This window comes from Schistocerca piceifrons, chromosome 3, assembly GCF_021461385.2.
Source record: "Schistocerca piceifrons isolate TAMUIC-IGC-003096 chromosome 3, iqSchPice1.1, whole genome shotgun sequence".
In the NCBI taxonomy this organism is placed as follows: Eukaryota; Metazoa; Arthropoda; class Insecta; order Orthoptera; family Acrididae; genus Schistocerca; species Schistocerca piceifrons.
The window spans coordinates 337,507,484-337,529,442 of record NC_060140.1 but is presented as its reverse complement, the minus strand read 5'-3'; the positions used below and the strand labels follow the sequence as shown (position 1 = coordinate 337,529,442).

The 21,959-nt window shown below is 41.1% G+C and overlaps 1 protein-coding gene across 1 annotated transcript in view; it reads right to left on the bottom strand.

Moving 5' to 3' along the window:
• The window catches only part of LOC124789750 (condensin complex subunit 3), a 185,625-nt gene that overhangs the window by 82,777 nt on the left and 80,889 nt on the right, over positions 1-21,959 (bottom strand). Inside the window, exon 10 of the mRNA XM_047257204.1 lies at positions 14,831-14,992. Coding sequence (XP_047113160.1) covers positions 14,831-14,992 — 162 coding nt within the window. The remainder of the gene's footprint in view (positions 1-14,830; positions 14,993-21,959) is intronic.

The following is a 21,959-nucleotide window of genomic DNA, read 5'->3' as shown; positions in this document are numbered from 1 at the left end:
CCTCTAATTGCTCAACAAAAAACTGAAGCTTCATTGTCATGAAAGATTCCCCATCAGCTCTCGGTCATACAAGGTACCGGGGCGAATAAGACACGCTGCCATTCTTAGCCTGGCGTTCCTCCCATGCTGTGGCCAGCAAGGGGAACGACTTGGGGTCACACTTCTGTGCACTGAATTGAGCCTGTGAATGCTTAGAGACTGGTGGTGTTTGGCCACCAGCAAGTGATGACTTAATACACTTCATGGTGTGTCATCCGCCCTGGTGCAACCCACTCCGACCAGGGCCCCTATCTACGGGCGCCAACCAGCTTCAGCAAAGGCCACCTGGCAGGATGGCCATTGCCGGGAGTTCTGATGCCCCAGGGGATGGGCATCTACTCCTTGGCATACGTGGGGAGTTAACAGTGGAGGCATCAGCGGAGCGATTCCTGTGTGGTCGGGGGCTACAACCAACAGGGTACATGGCGGCCCCACCACAACGGACTGGCTACTGTTTATTTTGTTTTGCTTCAGGGTGCAAAAATCAACTGGGGTGATATGTGCCCAAGTCAAAACTATAGAATATGAACACAGAGAGGAGTTAAACAACTATACATCAGTCCCAATGAATAGAATAGGTGAAGCTAAAAACAGCCACATGGGAAAAGGGGTAAAAAAAAATTGTGGAAATGGAGGTCCAAAACTAAAAACTAAATAGCCTTCATCACATTGCTTCGGCGGTTAGAAACTAAAACGCAGTCGACAGTCCGCATGTCATTTGCTAAAATGGCTGCTAAATCAGATGGCAAACCCAAGCTGAATTGTAAATTGTTAAAAAAAGGGCTTTCCAGCAGGAAATGGCAGACAGCTAAAATTTGAGCGCAATGTGTACAAATTGGTGCAGTAGTGCCACTTAGCAAATGCAATGGCTGAAAAGGCAGTGCCCAATATGCAGCAAAGTTAAACTAATCTCCTCCCAGTGGGATGGCCGAGAGGAGGTTGTCCAAGTTGCTGGGAGAGGCTTAAAGATCCGAAGCTTATTCCTGTGAAGGGAGGACCATTGGCGATGCCAAAGGGACACTACTTCCTGACAGACAGCAATGCAGAGATCATCGGAGGGAATATCAGACCAACATGACCAGAGACCCACAGAAACATGAAACTCGCTCCACGAAGAGTGAGGAAGTGACAGTTCTCCCGGACCTGCTGCACTAGGGGATCAGCAGTGTACAGCACACACAGACTTTGGAGGGCACTGTGGGAGTCTGAGGAGAGGACACAATTGGAAAGACTGTGTCACCGAATGTACTCTGTGGCCTGATACAAGGCGAAGAGCTCAGCTGTAAATACTGAGGAGTGTGCTGGAAGCAGATATCTAAAGACACGGGTGTCAATGACAAAGGCACACCCGACCCCATGATCTGCCCAAGTGCCATCAGCATAGACAAAGGTACTATCATGAAGTTCCATGTGAAGGTCGTGAACCTGGGGGTGATAGACTGAGGCTGGAGTAGTGTCCTTCGAAAGTGAATGAAGGCCAAGGTTAATGTGGGCCGCTTCACAAAGCCTAGATGGTGAAGGGTACACACCCACCAAGTAAGTTTCAGGTGGTGTGAAGTTAAGCCGCCATAGCAAGTGGCAAAAGTGGACTCCAGGAGATAACAGGGAAGAGGGACGAGCCCCATACTGATGATCAAATGAATCATCAAAGGAGGAGGCATAGGAGGGGTGGCCACGCTTGGCAGACAAACGGCATGCATACCTGCTAAGGAGAAGTCACAGTGGTAGGATAGTGGTAGTTCAGCAGCTTCAGCATACAAACTTTCAACCAGGCTGGTGTAAAAGGTGCCCATGGCCAAATGGATGCCATGATAGTGCATAGCGCTGAGACAGCGTAAGAGGGATGGACGTGCAGACGCATAAACAAAGCACCCAGTCAAGTTTCGAACGGACAAGGGACCAGTACAAACCGAGGAGGGTGGTTCAATTGGCACCCTAGGAAGTACCATTGAGGACACTTAGGAGACTAAGGGAGTACAGGGCTGCCAGGTAAGACACATGGGAGGACTAAGAGTGTTTCTTATTGACCATGACCCTCAGAAATTTCATAGTTTCAATGAGTGGAAGGGCAACAGGCCCAAGATGTAAAGATGGTGGGAAAAACCACTTGCATCGCCAGAAATTCATACAGACGCTTTTGTCAGTGGAAAAGTGAAAGCCATTGTCATGCTCCAGGAGTAAAGACGAACAACACACCGCTGAAGAAGCCGCTCAGTGAGACAGGTCTTTGGAGAATTGCAATAGATGGCAAAATTGTCAACAAAAAGGGAGCCTGAGATGCTCAGTGGGAGACATGCATGACAGGGTTAATGGCGATAGCAAAGAGGACGACACTCAGGAAGGAACCATGAGGCTCACCGTTTTCCTGTATAAATGTGTCCAACATGGTAGAACCTACACACCCTGAAAACTCAATCTTTCACAAATGCGGAGAGTACAGAGGATATCAGTTCACCAGCAGGTGTCATAGGCCTTCTCCAAATCGAAAAACACAGCCACAGTCTGGGATTTCCACAGAAAAGTATTCATGACGTGGGTGGACAAAGTAACGAGATGTTCAACTGCAGCACGCTGTGCTTGAAATCCACACTGTGCAGTGGTCAATAAATTGTGAGACTCGAGCCACCATACCAGCCGGGCACGAGTCATGTGTTCCATCACCTTCCAAATGCAGCTGGTAAGAGAGATGGGGCAGTAGCTAGAAGGAAGGTTTTTGTCCTTACTGGGCTTAGGTATGGCTATGACTGTGGCTTCACACCAGCCTCCAGGAAATGTGCCCTCTACCCAGATGCGGTTGTACATGTTAAGCAGAAAGAGCTTGCCTGCAGGAGAAAGGTGCTAAATGTGGATGGCGTCCGGCCCTGGGGCGGAGGATCGGGATGAACTGAGAGCATAATCAAGGTTCCTCATAGTAAAGGCGGCATTCTAGCACTCATGATTCGGAGAAGGGAAGGCAAGACAAGGGTATCGCCTGAGCGTCCTCTGCTCGTTTCTGATGGAGGAAGGCAGGTTGATAGTGGGAAGAGCTCGAAACTTCCGCAAAATGGTGGCCCAAGGTGTTGGAGATAGCAATAGGGTCCATGATAACATCGTCTGTTACTGTGACGCTGGAAATGGGGGAATGGATCTTGGTCCCAGAGAGCCATCAGAGGTTGGCCCACATGGCAGAGGAAGTGGTGGAAATGTTAAAAGAACTAGTCAATGAAATCCAATTAGCTCATTTGCTATCCCGAAGAGTACGATGACACTTTGCATGCATCTGTTTATAATGAATGCAGTTTGCCAGCGTAGCGTGGAGGTTAAAATCGTGAGACGTCTCTGTATGCAAATTGTGGTAAAGAGGAAGTGTGAGGAATGGAACGTTCTGCAGCAGTAAGGATAACGCTGGTGTGAGAGTCCACCTGATCATCACAACTGGGGAAATCTTGTTCTTTGAAAGTCGCCAAGGAGAAGTAAAGCTGCCAGTCAGCCTTAGTAAGCTGCTATTTGGATGCGCACACGGATGGGGTTGGAGTCAGCAAATAGAGGGCACAAGGGAAATGGTTGCTCGATTAGGTGCCAGAAGGAATGGACCACTCAAGATGATTGGCAAGCTGGGCAGTGCAAAAGGATAGGTCCAAATGGGAATAGGTGTGCAAGGAGTAAGAAAGGAAAGTGGGTGTTTCAGTGCTAAGGCAGAAGAGGTTAAGCTGGCTAAGATGGTCAGCCAAGAGGGCACCTCTCCGACAGGTCCTGAGAGAACCCCAAAGGGGATGATGCACATTAAAGTCGCAGAGCAGCAAAAATGGGGGAGATAGGTGCCCAATAAGCAGAAGGAATTCTGTCCTGGTGACATCAAATGACGGAGGTGGGGAAAGAAAAGGCGAACTGCGACAGCTTGAAGATGGGTAGTCAGGGAGAATGTCCACCTCTATGAGCAGCATGACGCCCCCATGAGATGGAATGCCAACCTCAGGGGGAAGGTTGAAACAAATTGGGAAGTAATGTGAAAGCTCAAAGTGGTCATGAGGGCGCAATCTCATTTCCTGAAGGCAGAGTACAAGAGGATGCTACAATGCTAAAAGCAGCCGTAAATCCTCTTTGTGGGACCGAAGGCCTCAAACGTTCCATTTGAGGACAGTCATGATGAGGAAGAGGTGTAGGGGGTGTGAACTCAGCGGCCGCCGATTGACAGCCGGTGCAGAGTCGCTACTACAGAGCACCAAAGTAGGAGGATCCTGCTCCATGGGGTCCACAGAAGCATTAGTGTGATTGTGCGGTTGGTCTGTGGAGTCAAACACTGAAAAACGGTTGGTGGTGTGCTCTGGAAATACAGATACCAGATGGGCTAGGTGTCAGACACGTGGGCTGGCCTTCAAGAGCACACAGGGAGGAAGAACAAAAAGAGGAACCTCAAATGTCAAAGTGGAGGAACGAGAGGAGGAGAGAAACAAAGAAACAAAAAGGGAGCAAAAAACGAAGGTGAGATTGTTCGTACGTCAGTGACAGAATGCAGAACATTCCCAATAACACCCCAGACATATGTTACACAAGGGAGGGGAAAAAGAATAGCAAGAGGACAGATAAGCATCATAGAACGGAAAAAATGCTGCAAAGGCTGGAGCCTCGTGGTAGCCAAGCACTAACTCGCCAACGTGTGTGTGTGTGTGTGTGTGTGTGTGTGTGTGTGGTGGGGGGTTGGGACACTCAAATGGTAAACATGGCCTAACCATCTCTGTTGATGAGCAACAATGGTCACTTCATGCTGTTTAGATGCACTTTCTCAATAACTTAAGTGTCAGTCACGTAGTCCTCCCACTTAATATTCAAGATTTGTCAAATTTTCTGTTGGTGCACACATTTGATTTTTATACTATCACTGTGACAGAGAGACCAAGTTCCACAGACATAAAAGGATGTGGAAATCATGACAGCTCCATACACTGCAAGTTTGGTATGCAGCTTTAGGTCTTTATAACTTGCACTTTCTTACATGACATACTGAAAGCTTTGGATCACGGCAACCAGGTGGCTGCAGTGTTTCTTGATTTTTGAAAAGCATCTGACTCAGTACCGCACCCATATGCTTACTGTCAAAAGAAAGATCATATGGAGTATCAAGTGAAATTTGTGAGTGGATTCAGGACTTTTTGGTAGGGAGGACACAGCATTTTATCTTGGATGGAGCGTCATCCTCAGATGTAGAAGTAAGTTCAAGTGTGCCCCAGGGAAGAGTGTTGAGACTCTTCCTGTTCATGCTATATTAATGAGATTGCAAACAATATTAGTAGTAAAATCAGGCTTTTTGCAGATGATGCAGTTATCTATGACGAAGTACTATATCTATAATGAAGTACTATCTGAGAGAAGCTGCGTAAATATTCTGTCGGATCTTGATGAGATTTCAATGTGGTACAGAGATTGGCAACTCGCTCTAAATGTTCACAAATGTAAAATTCTGCACTTCACAAAACGAAAAAATGTAGTATCCTGTGACTATAATATCAATAATTCACTGTTTGAATTGGCCAACTCATAACAATACCTGGCTGTAACACAATGTAACAATACAAAACAGAATGATCTCTCATGTTCAGATGTGGGTAAAGCATGTAGTAGCCTTCGGTTTGTTGGTAGAGTACTGGGGAAGTGCAATCAGTCTACAAAAGGGATTGTATACAAGTCACTCATGCGGCCAGCTCTAGAATGTGTGTGGGACCTGTACTAAATAGGACTAACAGGACATACTGAACATTTACAGAGAAGGGTAGCACAAACGGTCAGAGGTTTGTTTAATCCCTGGGAGATTGTCACAGTGATACTAAAGGAACTAAGCTGGAGGACTCTTGAAGATAGTTCATATCTATCCCGAGAAAGTCCATCAAAGTTTCAGGAACTGGCTTTAAATGATTATTCTAGGAACATACTACAACTCCCTATGTATCACTCACACAGGGATCATGAGGATAAGATTAGACCAATTACTGCACCCACAGAGGCATTTGAACAATCATTCTCCCCACTCTCCATATGTGAATGGAACAGGAAGAAACCCTAATTACTGGTACAAGGGGACGTACCCTCACCCATGCACCTCACGATGGTTTGCAAAGTACAGGTGTAGATGTAGAAGAGTCTGTACAGTAATTGTCAGAACATGTGGGCAGCCCTAATTATTTCATCAACGTCCTGTTTGCAAGAATACCATTTAGATAAGATGCTTTAAAGAGATATGAAAAGAGATCAACCCATTCCAGTGTTGTGTCTAAGATGGAGATATTTAACACAAAAAGTGTTAATCCTGGGGCAGGTTGCAGCAGTAAGATGGTTTTTCTCGCCATTGATTTTTTTGATATAGTGTAGTTCTGTTACCAGGGTAATCTGAGTACATCTTTGTGAATGAACTCTTGCCAGATTGAAGAGATTTCCATCAAAATGAAACTGTCCCACGCCTTGGTTGTTCACAGACGATTTATACAGCCTGGCAGCCACATGCAATGCAAAGTTATTGGGAATGAAACTGATGCAGAGTTACTGATACATACTTCTCCAGAAATGTCAACATGAATATCTTGAACCAATTCTACACTGCATTCAGGACATCTGACATGTCTCAGTACCTCCCATGTGGCAAATCTAGCTAGTGAATTGAATGCTTTTTCCACGTCATAAAAAACTAAATATAGAAGCTTCAGCTGTTCATTGCCTTTCCCTGGCATTGTCTAGCATAGATCATATATGTTGTGCCTCTGGAGATTCGGAAACCACATTGAGATCCAAGCCAAAAACATCTCTGATATAATTTGGAGCCAATTTAATAGAATTCTTGTGAGAATTTTACCTGCAATTGACAATAGCAATACACATGCGCTACAATTGCCTTTCTTGAAGACAGTGATAATGGTAGCATTCTTCAAGTTATGGTAGCATTCTTCATGTGCATCAGATATTTCTTAAGTTTTCCAAATGAAGAGGGTGAGTGGAGGAAAAAAAAAAAAGCAGCCTAGTATTCAAGTGTATATTACCCTTTTGTATCAGCTCCAGAGGGTTGTTATCAAGACCATGAGCCTTTCTTGTTCTAAGTTGATTGAGTTGTTTGGTAAAGTCTCTGCATGTGGGTGGAACTGCCATCCATGATTGTTGGGGTTGCTGAGAGCAATGGCATAACGAGGTCCTCAGCAACACTGGAGGCACGATTTAGAATTGCGTCAGCTATTCCTGATTTCTCTAATTTGTGTCTGACATTTTCCTTGTAATGTGATTTTTTCACAATAGAAGACAGATCTTGAAGAAAGGATAGATGGACTTCTCATTTGGCACTGATCAGAAGTGTAATTTCTTCATTATTTTTATCAAACCATCTGTATTTTTTTCTTTCACAATGCCAACTGTTTCCTCATCTGAATCAGTGATTGTCTTCTGAAGCTGGCTCAATTCTGACTTCCACTATTAGTGTTCACTAGATGAACAGCCAGCTTATTTGAGATTGCATTTTTGTAATCTGTAGCAGTGGATTTAATGTGCAGTTTAGAAGTACTGAATGCCTGTCAGGGCAGCTTGTGGATGGACCTTCTTGGTTTGTAACAAATTGAAATCCTCAACTGGTAAAAAAAGTTAGCTTATGATCTGTCCAGCGGCCATTGACATTTCTTGTTGTCCTTGTGACAAGGAAAACTGTTTTATTACATTGTTTGGTGGTGACGTAGTCAAGGATGTGCCAGTGCTTCAAGTGGGGATGCATACAAGTGGTCTTGTAACACTCAGGCATGCAGAACTGGGTGTTAGTAATAATGAGTACATGTTCAGCACATGGATTAAGGAGCAAAACACTATTGGCACTGCAGCTGCCAAGTCCTTGTGTCCCCATCACTCTACTCCGTAACTCTCATCCTTTACCAACTCTGCTCTTGAAATCATTAAGTGGTAACAGTCCCCCCCAAGGTAAGAGCACACAAAATGAGTGTTATAAATTCATTTCCAGAGAGGGGGATTTGGGGGGCCCCTTCCAGAAGATAGCAATATCTATATTCATTCAGCTAAGGTCATGGGTGATAAGCCCTACTGTTCTCTTTGGCTTGCTTGTGTTTTTCAAATCAATTAAGATTCAACACCCTAGGTTCCTATTATCAGAGTTCTGGTGATCTTCATCTTTCGATAACACAAAGGGTGGCCCACTGGATGTGGCTTCCCAGCTGGTTGACAGTGTAACTACCGATGGTTAGTCCACAGTTTCTAGGGCCTTCCTAAATTAGAGAAGGCAGTGATGATCTTACACAGGCCTGCCCAAACACAGTTGCAGCACTGAATTCCTGAGTCTTCACAGGGTCTCAGAAAGACAATTTTCATACATCTGCTGCCAAAATGCAAATTCAAATTAGAGGTTTCCAGTCTCACCTGAATATCTGCCTCCAGCATCCTTAAGCCATCACTGTTGGACTCAAATTGAAGATGTGACAGGAGAAAAAATTACCACAGGCAGAATTTTGTTTTAGGTAAGTTTGCAAGTAAGTGATCCACACACTATTATCACAGAATTATACTCTTTGGCTCAAATGAAATAAACGTGCTGGTTCTAGTAATGTTACTCCAACAGTGTCACAGACTCTAAATGCCATTTAGTTGTGCCTCCACACCCAATCTGACTGGCATGATCTCATCCGCCTCCGTTACCAATGAGAACCACAAAAAGGAAGTTCCTCCTCTGTCCGTTTTGTCCTTGGGCCAAAAACACATGGTTGCTTCCTTTGTAAGGATATGAAACAAAATGATAATATAGGCTTAGTCGTGGGTAAACCACTTTCATTGGTAGAATGCTGTGGTAATGTGATCAGTCCACAAAGGAGATTACTACCCATCCTAGAATTGTTCAAGTGTGAGGGACCCATACCAAGTAGGACTAATAGGGGAACTGAACTTACATGGAGAAGGGCAGCATGAATGGCCATAGGTTTGTTTGACCCTTGGGAGGGTGTCACAAAAATGCTGAAGAAACTTAACTGGCAGACTCTTTAAGATAACTTCCTGGCAGATTAAAACTGTGTGCCAGACTGAAACTCTAACTCAGGACCTTTGCCTTTCGTGGGCAAGTGCTCTATTAACTGAGCTCCCCAAGCACGACTCACAACCCATCCTCACAGATTCAATATCCTTTCTTTCAGGAGTGGTAGTTCTGCAAGGTTTGCAGAAGAGCTTCTGTGAAGTTTGGAAGTTAGGAGACGAGGTACTGGCATAGTTTAATCTGTGAGGACGGGTCGTGAGTCATGCTTGGGTAGCTCAGTTGGTAGAGCACTTGCCCACAAAAGGCAAAGGTCCCGAAGCGGGGGAAAGAAAGAAAGAAAATCCCAATAATTCCAGATGTGAAGAGGAAAATTGTCTTGATCCAAAGCTTCCAGTATGTCATGATGGAAAACTGTGTGTTGTTTCACATGATCGATATTTTTGGAATCCACACTGGCTGGCATGGAGGTCATTCTGTTTTTAAAAAAAAAAAAAAAAAAAAAAAAAAAAAAAAAAAAAAAAAAAAAAAAAAAAAAACCCTGATTATGTTTGAGCTCAAGATATGTTCTAAAGTTCTAAAACGTATCGATCTCATAATTACTGGATGGTTGTGTTGTGGATCACTTCTACTACCCTCCTTGAAGATGGGTGTGACCTGTGCTTTCTTCCAACTACTGCCACTTTTTTTGAGGGATCTATGACAGATTATAGTTAGAAGATGGGCTAACTCGCTTGCAAATTCAATATAGACTGATAGGGATTCCATTGGGCCCTGGAGATTTGTTCAATGTTAACAATGTCAACTGCCTCTCAACACCATTGTCATTAATACTTATTTCTCTCATTTTTTCAGTGGTACAAGGATGAAAATGGGGTTGGAAACAGAGATAAGCATTTCAGCTTAAGCATTGCTATCCTCAGTTTCAGTTTCTGCCTCATTCACTTGGGACTGGACATTAACTTTGGTGCCACTAACAGCATTTACATGCAGCCAGAATTGCTTTGGGTTTTGTGAAAGATCATTTGACAATATTTTGCTACTCCCTGAAGGCTCCATGCACTGCCCTCTTGACAACCAAACGTGTTTCATTCAGCATATCTTCAGCTATTATGCAGTAGTCTCAGTTTCTTTACAGTGACTGTATACCAGGGAAGGTCCCTCCCATTATGAATTGTTGTACTGGGTACATACCTACCCAGTGCCTGGTCAACTATTTTTCAAACATCAGAGAGAGAGAGAGAGAGAGAGAGAGAGAGAGAGAGAGAGAGAGAGATGCTCGAATAACTAAGCTGAACCTCAGTAAGTGCTGAGGCAACAACCTTGTGAGTACATTGGTACTAAATGGCAAAAATATTAAGCAAATGTCATTGTATTTTATTGTGTACTAGTTTTACTCGACCATGCTTTGCTGTGGCTCAGTCTGCTTAAATGGAAAAGAAATAAAAGAGAAAGCACAGATTTCTAATATGTATTTATATAAATATATCTAAAAACAAAGATGATGTGACTTATCAAACAAAAGCGCTGGCAGGTCGATAGACACATAAACAAACACAAACATACACACAAAATTCAAGCTTTCGCAACCAACGGTTGCTTCATCAGGAAAGAGGGAAGGAGAGGGAAAGACGAAAGGATGTGGGTTTTAAGGGAGAGGGTAAGGAGTCATTCCAACCCCGGGAGCGGAAAGACTTACCTTAGGGGGAAAAAAGGACAGGTATACACTCGCGCACACACACACACACATCCATCCGCACATACACAGACACACAAATGTCTGCTTGTGTCTGTGTATGTGCGGATGGATACGTGTGTGTGTGTGTGTGTGTGTGTGTGTGTGTGTGTGTGTGTGTGTGTGTGAGGGGGGGGGGGGGGGGGGCGCGAATGTATACCTGTCCTTTTTTTCCCCCTAAGGTAAGTCTTTCCGCTCCCGGGATTGGAATGACTCCTTACCCTCTCCCTTAACACCCACATCCTTTCGTCTTTCCCTCTCCTTCCCTCTTTCCTGATGAAGCAACCGTTGGTTGCGAAAGCTTGAATTTTGTGTGTATGTTTGTGTTTGTTTGTGTGTCTATCGACCTGCCAGCACTTTTGTTTGGTAAGTCACATCATCTTTGTTTTTAGATATTTGTTCCCACGTGGAATGTTTCCCTCTATTATATTTATATAAATATATATTTAAAATATACAATAGCAAAATATTGTTAGCAAACAGGAAAGTTGTATCTATGAATTTGCAATAACAATAAACAACGCTCAAGATCAGAGAAAGGAGGAAAGAGGAAATGGGCAGAGGGGTAGGAGGAAATGGACATAGAAAACGGAAAGGAAGAGATGGACAGAGAGAAGGGGCAGGAGCACGTGAAGACAGGGTCTGACTGTGATGGTGGTGGACAGAGAATGGGGATCAGATTGAACAGACCGGGAGAGTAGAACATATATCCAATTTCTACACGTATTAGAAATGTGTGCTTTCTTTTTTCTTTCCTTTCCATTTAAGCAGACAACCAAAGCAAAGTGTGCCTGAGTACAGCTAGTTCACTTTAAAATAAAATGCCATTTGCTTTGTACTGTTGCATTTAGTTCCAAACTACTCACAAGGTTTCCTCAGCACTTACTGAGGTTTAACTTACTTATTTGAGCATCACTAACTCTCTCTCCCTCTCTCTCTCTACACTTATTTAAATAAGAGTTTCACCAGTAATACTCACAGTAGCTATATTCATTGCTTTACACAGCATCAAAATTATAAAATTAGTAGATATTCTTAAAAAATAAGGAACAGATCTCAGATAACATGGTACCTTACTCATCATTAATAAACAGACCTCCACATTTTACAAGTGCAAAGTATTTTCTTTCTTTAATGATTACTAGAGTTCTAGAATAGATATTTTTGTTATCAGAGATATACATCCAGAATTCTACTATACTATTACTTCTGTATCAAATTTCCAGTCTCACCACTGTGTGGTAATAGCCATACATTCAGAAGGGGAACTGGGGATTGGGTCAACATAATTTTGCTAACTTATATTTTAGAGCCAGTAATGGGGGATAGGGGGAAGGGAGGTTGTTACATCATGGCATCAGCATTACCGAATGTCTGGGCATCTCTTATCATTGTCTGATACATCTCAATGCAGTGACAGATGCATCAGTATGAAGCATTGATTAACCTACTCAATGTTTTTTACTTTTCCCTTTTTGCCACCTGTCACGTTTAGATTTTGTCCATGTCAAATTTATTTATTTGTTTATTTCCATTAACCACTACACAACCAGGATACAGTGTTAATCACAACTGCACTGGCTATCTCAGCAGGAGATCCAGGTTTAAATACCAGTCCAGCACACATCTTCACTTGCTGCCGCAGATTCCGCGCAAAAAGTCCTGATCAGCCACCCTCCCCCTTCAATTTATATAACTGAATAAATATTGCAACTGAACTGTATGAAGAACATTGTGTTAACAATGATAGGACTGGTTTTAGAACTGACAAATCAGAAAGAACAAAACCGTTCAAACAACTCTTACATCTACCATAGCTTGAATGAAGTTGTTGCTTGGAAGTGAAAATTCATAGCAAGTCAGAAACATTGACATTCGTAACAACTATCTGCTGGGTAAGTATATGACAAATGGTTCAAATGGCTCTAAGCACTATGGGACTTAACATCTGAGGTCATCAGTCCCCTAGACTTAGAACTACTGAAACCTAACTAACCCACGGACATCATACACATCCATGCCCAAGGCAGGATTCGAACCTACGATTGTAGCAGCAGCGCGGTTCCGGACTGAAGCACATAGAACCGCTCTGCCACAGCGGCCGGTGAGTATATGACCAGTGACTTGGATTTATACTCAACATTGTAGCACGTATGCATTGTACCATGACAAACGCTGGTTATTGTTATCTGAAAGACACGGATCAGAGAGGAATTTAATTCATTTATGCTATTTAAAGAAAAGATCTCTCTCTGTTGAAATCACAATACTTTACATTCACTCAAGTAATTCCAAGAATATCTGTGCAAGGGGATTAGTTTCATGTGCAACACCAGCTACCTGACTGCTTCAGAGAATGTTGTCGTTTCACATACTTTTTGCTACTGAGCAAAGAAGCTGCAGGTGCTTTTCAGTAAGCCATGATGTACACCGAGTGCACACACTCTTAGCAAAGAGCAGGCTGTTAAAGGTATGAGCATAAGGAGTAAGTTCACAGATATGTGAATGGCTCGAAGACTACTTCAATAATAGAACCCACTATGTTGTACTCGACAGCAAGTGTTCATCAGAGACACAGCTATCATTATTTGGCAGACAGAATGGGCAGCAATCTGCGGTTGTTTGCTGATAAAGCCATAGTGTATGGTAAGGTGTCGAAGTTGAGTGAAAGTGACTGTAGGAAGGAAGATGCAAGGCGACTTATAGAAAATTTCCAGTTGGTGTGATGAATGGCAGGTAGCCCTAAATGGGGAAAAATTTAAGTAAATACTAATGAGTAGGAAGAAGAAACCTGTAATGTTCGGATACAGTATTACCAGCATCCTGTTTGAGACAGTCAAGTCATTTAAATATCTGGGTTCAAAAATGGTTCAAATGGCTCTGAGCACTATGGGACCTAACATCTGTGGTCATCAGTCCCCTAGAACTTAGAACTACTTAAACCTAACTAACTAACCTAAGGACATCACACACATCCATGCCCGAGGCAGGATTCGAACCTGCGACCGTAGCAGAAATATCTGGGCACAACATTGCAAAGCAATATGAGGTGGAACGAACATGTTAAAACTGAGGTAAGGAAGGCAAATGGCTGACTCTGGTTTATTGGGAGAATTTTAGGAAAGAGTGGTTCACCTGTAAAGGAGACCAAATATAGGACACTGGTGTGACCTATTCTTGAGTACCGCTGCTCAAGTGTTTGGGATCCGCACCAGGTCAGACTGAAGGAAGACATTGAAGCAAATCAGAGGCAGGCTGCTGAATTTGCTACTGGTAGGTACAAGCAGCACAATTGTTACAGAGATGGTTCAGGAACTCAAATGGGAATCCCTGGAGTGCATGTGACATTCTTTTCGAGTAACACTACTGAGAAAATTTAGAGAACCGGTATTTGAAGCTGACTGTCAAACAATTCTACTGCCACCAACATACACTGCGTTTAAGGACCACGACTATAAGATACAAAAAATTAGGGTTCATATGGAGGCCTACAGACAATTGTTTGTCCCTCACTCTATTTGCAAGTGGAACAGGAGGGGCAATGACAAGCAGTGGTACAGTGTACCCTCCGCCACACACCATACGGTGGCTTGCGGAGTATCTACGTAGATGTAGACGCATGTCAAACGAACACTGTACTGCAAGCGGCTCATACCATCTTTATTTTTGTAAGAGTGGTCCTATTTTGTACTACTATGGCGATGCCAACTGGTGTGTTCAAGATCCAGCTTACATTTTTTGCGTTTCGTGACAGATGGATTATATATCCAGTTACTGTTGCGTCCACTTTCCATTTTATATGGCTATATGACAGATGGGTTTCATATCCAGCTACTTTTACACCTCAAAAGGGTGAAATGCATCATTGACAATAAATAATTTCGCAACCAAGACTGTTTTTCTTTTATAAAAATATTATGTTGAAATAAATTACAACTGCCTGATCCGCATGTGGAGAATAGTGTAAACACTTGGTACTCTAGCACTTTCATGAACTAAAAGCAAAGTACTGTCGCAACTCTCATAGTAATGTAGAAATATAAATTAGTGTTTTTCATTACATCATATGCAGTAGCGCTCACCTCTTGGGTCAGTACATCAGGTTGTGATGTAAGTTCAGCTATTCTTTTCTCTAATGCCTGAATCTCTGGTTTCATAGCTTCAGCTTCCATGAAATCCTGTCTCTTGATTGCCTCTTCTTGAATTTCCCGTTGCTCATAAAGTTTAACACACAGTTCTGCTCTCTGTGGAAATAATCAGTAGTAGTAGTAGTAGTAGTAGTAGTAGTAGTACCAAGCAATTAACAGTGAAATGAGTACTGCAATAAGTAGCCATCTGAGTAAACTCCCAATATTTAGTTTAAAAGTAGAGAGTAAATTACACACATTAATACAGTACTCATTACAAGCAGAGTAAACTAAAGTGAGTAATATGACATCCAAACACAGGTGTATCATAGTTGCGAGTGCGCACACACACGCACACACACACACACACACACACACACACACACACACGAGAAGAGAGAAAAGGGGGAGGACTGCATAACTGCCACTGTGTCACAACGATTTTGAAATTGCGTACACAGTTAACTTCAGTCACTCAAGCATTACTAAGTTGAGAGACTGGCCTACCTATAGCCAATTGTCAACTCCAAGAAAGCTATGATCAATGAAAATTTAAGAATAAACTATTACTGCTATCTTCAATGTTGAAAAATTATCTTGACCAGTATTCACATTTTGACAGTAAAATTTACAGTAATAATGTTATTACAATCTTCTGATGAAATCAATGGAAGATGCTCCAAAAAGTTTGGAATTTTGTACCCATTCACATAAGCGACAACATAGTATGAAACAAAAATGGTGTGAAAACTTTGTTGTTACAAAGTCATGGGAAGTCCCACCATTTTATTCATCTGTGATCACAGCCTTCCTTCCAGACAAAGCAACTTATAATATTTCAGCAGATAATTCTGATCAATTCTCAGCACCTACTTTAAAAGTAAACTCAACATGTAAGCATAAGACAGCATATTGTTAAGGGACTATATAATGATGCTTTCGACACATTATTCATGAAAACCTCAAAAATAGAGAAGTACAGAAAACTTAACTACAATAGTCATATTAACAATCAACAAGCCGGAATATATATGGTGATCCTCAGTGTCATCTGCTAAATGTGCAGTATTTTATGAATTATGTAGAGATTGCTTAAATAACAGATACAAAGTTCATTATGAGTTTGTTAATTTAGTGTGAAAGTGCACAGAAGTCATCAACATCTTCCAATGGGAGACCTAGTGTAAGTCACAAAGCGCTATTTTGTTTAGCTTGAATCTCATGAGGCAAGAATTATGTAAGGTAATATGTATTCAGAGAGGTGCCAAAAATCCCCCCCCCCCCCCTCCAACATACTGTGTACCATGAATAGAAAGAGGGACATGGGGATGATGTTTCTAATTCACCAAGTACCCTCTGCCACATTCCATACAGTGCCACACAGAGAACACAAGTACATATATTTTGGTAAGCGATTTTTTTTTAAAGCTGGGAAGTTTCTTTTTTATTAATAATAAATTAACAAATAAAAAATGAGTGAAGAAGAATTAAGAAAAATGCTTTATCACTTAGTTATCCACTTATAATTTGCCAAGGTGTCATAAGGTAACAATCTCTTTAATCTCTCGAATTATCATATGCACATATTTTCTAATCATACACTTTAATAATTTACCATCTCTTTCTAACAGAAAATTATCATTCAGCTGTTTGTCCCCTCAATTACTTACCTTTTAAAAGTCTGTTTAAGTCTCTACTTTTGAACTATAGCGCATTCTTTTAATTAAAAGTAATTGTTCTACACTCAGCTGCGCAAACCAGAGCAATCTCTGGCAGCCCCATCACCTAAATAACTACACTATTTACCTTTCTATTTCTTCAAAGTAATTAACTCAGCAGCATATCTGTAACGAGCAATGTTTTCCTTCTAATAGTTGCTTGTTCAAATTACAAGTTACAAATCAGAGTACTGGGGTTTGGATTCAACAGCTGCTTGGGCTTTTTATGTCCCATGCATTAACATAGAATTAAAACATAATAGGTTTCTGCACCCCGTAACAGTTCCGGCCACCAAAGCACAGGGAATGAAACCTAGGTCCTCTGCATGGTAGTCAGCCACGCTGACCATTCAGCTACTGAGGTGGACATTTTATTTATGTTGGATCTTCTTTTATTTATTTTTTAACTATCCAAAAAAGACCCATTTCTCTTTATCTCTATTTTCATCTGTTTTCTGATAAAATTCCCAGTTACTCTACAACACTTAAGAACACCGTAAACATGAACTTCTTAATGATGTTAGTATTTCATGCACAAACATACTTTCTAAACCTCAAAGAGAGTCTAAGTACTCTTAAATACACTTACGTATTTACCAATACATTGCTTTTTCTGCTTTGCACTTCTCATACACTGTTCTGTTCACACACTTGTGAGTGTAGTCTTTCTCAAACTTCATTCATTCTAACACTATTTCACTCATTGTTGGTCTACTTAATTAATTTTGTAATCTTGTTTCTTTAGCAGTTTCTCCATGAATGCTTGCTGAATGTCTCACTCGAGCCTCTTCTCTAGTTTCTTCTCATGGTTCGTCTGTTAAGTTTTATCTCTATCTATTCATTCTCTTTGGTTGTGAAGCTGAACGTGCTTCTCACTCCTCATATGTTTCATTTCATTGCTGTTCTTTTTGTTTCCTTCTTTTCAGTTCATGACTTGCAAGATTCTTCCTCTTTCATATTTCAGCATCCTGTTAAATTTAAAATCCCTACTCTATTCTGTAACCACTCTCTATAGCACTATTAATTATTACTGTAATATCGCTATGACAGCCGAATTAATACTACTTCTTGTTACAGGTTCACCTTTGAAATTTGAATTGAGCTGCATGGCACACAACGTCTAACATTTATACTTCGGTGTAAGAATACTCTAGAAATTCTAGAAATCTGCACTGCACAGATCAAACCTGGAACTGGTCCAATTTTTGTTTTCCTTAATACCATCAAACACCTTTCTTCATAACTGTGGGACACCTATTACCAAGCAGTGATATTTATATTACATAAACAATGCAAATAGTTTTATGGTGAATTCATAGCTGTCACCAAATCTAATGTCACAAGAAGCTGCCCTCTTTAGACATCCATATCTTCATAAGTAACTTGCGCAGTTCTAAAACAAAAACTCCTTCACGGATGGGAGATGGAGGTTACTACATCATGTGACGTCCAGGGGGCTGCAAAATTTGCTTATGAGGTTTTGCAGCATGCACAGACACGCCACACTTACTTTTACTATATATGATTATTATTATTATTATGAGCAGTCACATCATTACAACGAAGAGAAAGAGGGATTGTTGACTCATTGTCTTTAATCTACAATGTTTTGGCGCTTAAACACACTGAATTACAAACTACTAAAATATAATGGATCTACTAACTCCATAGTTTTAACCAGTCTTGAGCTCTGTAATTCACAACCAGTCAGAAATCCTGCTGAATAGCTCTTTTAAATGACACTGTATTTGCCTTTACCTACTACCATTCTTATTTTATTGTTGAAATTTCAGTATTTTGGCCATTCTCACGCATTTACGAGTCTTAATACAAATATCAAGAACAATGTAGTATGAGATTAACAGTACATACAATCAATTTTGCAATTTTTTAACACTCATATTCTTACAAGATTTTTGACATGCAGGCTGAAGCTGGGTAGGGACAACACCATGAAACGTATACTAATCAATGAACGGACAGTCAGTAGAGCATTATCAATAATGACACTGTTTTATGTAGTGTATTTTTGAGATGATTATGTATATCATGACAGGTTTACACATCTAAAGTGTGGACTTTTAACACATTAGAGTAGATACTCCAGACAATCCAGAAAATTTTTATTTCTGATGTCTGTTAGTTCACTGAGGAGACACTGTGGTCATTCTTTGAAGATGCCAATACCTCAATTTTGTCTAGATCGTCGATTAATCTGCCCTATATAGTATCCTGATAAATTCCTCAAGGCTGCTGGTGTTATGATTGTAGTTTTGTAGTGTGCACTAAATGAGACTTTACAGTTCTTGCTTACTTTTGAGTGCTCTCTGAACCTGACAGAAAAGCATCTAGCAGTTTGCTCCACATATAAACTTTCACGTTCAACACATTTGATTTTTTTACATTCCTGATCGTGTAAATGGTTTTGTTTTGTGGGTGGTGCGCCTGGCTACTGTACCCATTTTCTTCAGCTGTTATTCGTGCAGGACAATGTTAATATAGTCATGAAGCCATGAACTCCCACACTCCACATCCAGCTTAAATCCTGGACTTTATTGGGGCAGCACAACAGAGCAGAGTGGAGCTGTCGCTGAGCTGCTTTGTCTATTCGGTATAAAAATTTGATTGTCATGCATCTCATAGTTTTATTCATCAGCTTCAAAATGAACCGCTTATCATTTTGTTAATAGCCATATTATTGTGATATTTCAAAATTAAACTACTGCAACAAAGTCGAATAGTTTGCAAAGAAGAATAGAGGTCACTATGAATTTCCATTTGATGCATGTTAAAGTCATACGTTGACACATACCAAATATAGTTAACATACTGAACTACTCTTTAAACTTGGGATAGCATCCATAACTCATTCCACTCTGTAGAAAATTGACTGTATATATCACACTCCATTCAGCTCATGTGCCCGGACTATAACGCAAGACTGAAATATTCACAACACCTTTTCTCATTAAGGATTTGAGATATGTAAACAAGATACTGGCAAATAATAGCATACATGTGGTTACTGTGCATAACTCCCTTGTTTATAGCGATGAAATACGAGTAACTACAGACTTTTTTCAATGGAATAATGTGATTTCTTAAGGATCGTTGACAGCTGGTGAAACGAAAATTCCTCCAGGTTCGTAGAAACCAGAAGAATTTTTTGAGACATAGTCCTGACGTTCACAATAGGATTCAAAACCATTTGGAATTGTGGAGACAATTATGAAAACGTGGGATTGCCTCCAGCCTCTCCACATGCAAGAGCCTTTTTGAAGATGATTTTCTAAATACTGCAAATGGTTTATATAACATACATAATTTTCCAAATGCAGTCAAAGATGTTGACAGAAAACACATTTCTCTAAAAGTTCAGAAAATTCAGGTACAATGTTTTATATATTCAAACATTTTCATTTAATCTCACTACAATCAGTTGCAGATCCTCAAGGGAAATTCATTATAACAGAGTTGGGGGTGATATGGGAAGGAAAGTAGAAGTGTAGGTTTCATTCTTCTAATGTATTTTGACCCCCCCCCCCCCCCGCCACGGGGAGAGGCTACAACCCTGTCTCACTCCCTTCCCAACCACTGCTTCCCTTTCATACCCGTCGACTCTTAACTGCCATCTGCTTTCTGTACAAATTGTAGATAGCCTTTCGCTCCCTGAATTTTACCCCTGCCACCTTCAGCATTTGAAAGAGAGTATTCCAGTCAACATTGTCAAAAGCTAGAAACGTATGTTTGCCTTTCCTTAAGCTTTCTTCTAAGATAAGGGGTAAGGTCAGTACTGCCTCACGTGTTCCAACATTTCTACGCTATCCAAACAGATCTTTCCCGAGGTCGATTTCTGCCAGTTATTCCATTCGTCTGTAAAGAATTCGTGTTAGTATTTAGCAGCTGTGACTTATTAAACTGATAGTTCGATAATGTTCACATCTGTCAACACCTGCCTTCTTTGGGATTGGAATTATTATATTCTTCTTGAAGTCTGAGGATATTTCGCCTGTCCCATACATCTTGCTCACCAGATGGTAGAGTTTTGTCATGACTGGCTCTATCAAGGCCGTCAGTAGTTCTAATGGAATTTTGTCTACTCCCGGGGCCTTGTTTCGACTCAGGTCTTTCAGAGCTCTGTCAAACTCTTCACGCAGTATTGTATCTCCCATTTCATCTTCATCTACATCCTCTTCCATTTCCATAATATTGTCCTCAAGTACACTGCCCTTGTATAGACCCTCTATATACTCCTTCCACCTTTCTGCTTTCCCTTCTTTGCTTAGAACTGGGTTTCCATCAAAGCTCTTGATATTCATACAAGTGGTTTTCTTTTCTCCAAAGGTCTCTTTAGTTTTCCTGTAGGCAGTATCTATCTTACCCCTCGTGAGATGAGCCTCTACATCCTTACATTTGTCCTCTAGCCATCCCTGCTTAGCCATTTTACACTTCCTCTCGATCTCATTTTTGAGACATCTGTATTCCTTTTTGCCTGCTTCATTTATTGCATTTCAAAATTTTCTCCTTTCATCAATTAAATTGATTATTTCTTCTGTTACCCAAGGATTTCTACTAGCCCTCGTTTTTTTACCCACTTTATCTATCGTCTGCTGCCTTCACTACTTCATGCCTCACAGCTACCCATTCTTCAACTGTATTTCTTTCCCCCATTCCTGTCAATTGTTCCCTTATGCTCTCCCTGAAACTCTCTAGAACCTCTGGTTTAATCAGTTTATCCAGGTCCCATCTCCTTAAATTCCCACCTTTTTGCGGTTTCTTCACTTTTAATCTATAGTTCATAACCAATAGATTGTGGTCAGAGTCCACATCTGCCCCTGGAAATGTCTTACAATTTAAAACCTGGTTCCTAAATCTCTGTCTTGCCATTATATAATCTATCTGATACCTTTTAGTATCTCCAGGGTTCTTCCCTGTATACAACCTTCTTTTATGATTCTTGAACCAAGTGTTAGCTATGATTAAGTTATGCTCTGCACAAAATTCTACCAGGCGGCTTCCTCTTTCATTTCTTAGCCCCAATCCATATTCACCTACTACGTTTCCTTCTCTCCCTTTCCCTACACTCGAATTCCAGTCACCCATGACTATTAAATTTTCATCTCCCTTCACTATCTGAATAATTTCTTTTATTTCATCATACATTTCTTCAATTTCTTCATCATCTGCAGAGCTAGTTGGCATATAAACTTGTACTACTGTAGTAGGTGTGGGCTTCGTATCTATCTTGGCCACAATAATGCGTTCACTGTGCTGTTTGTAGTAGTTTACCCGCACTCCTATTTTTTTATTCATTAAAACTACTCCTGCATTACCCCTATTTGATTTTGTATTTATAACCCTGTATT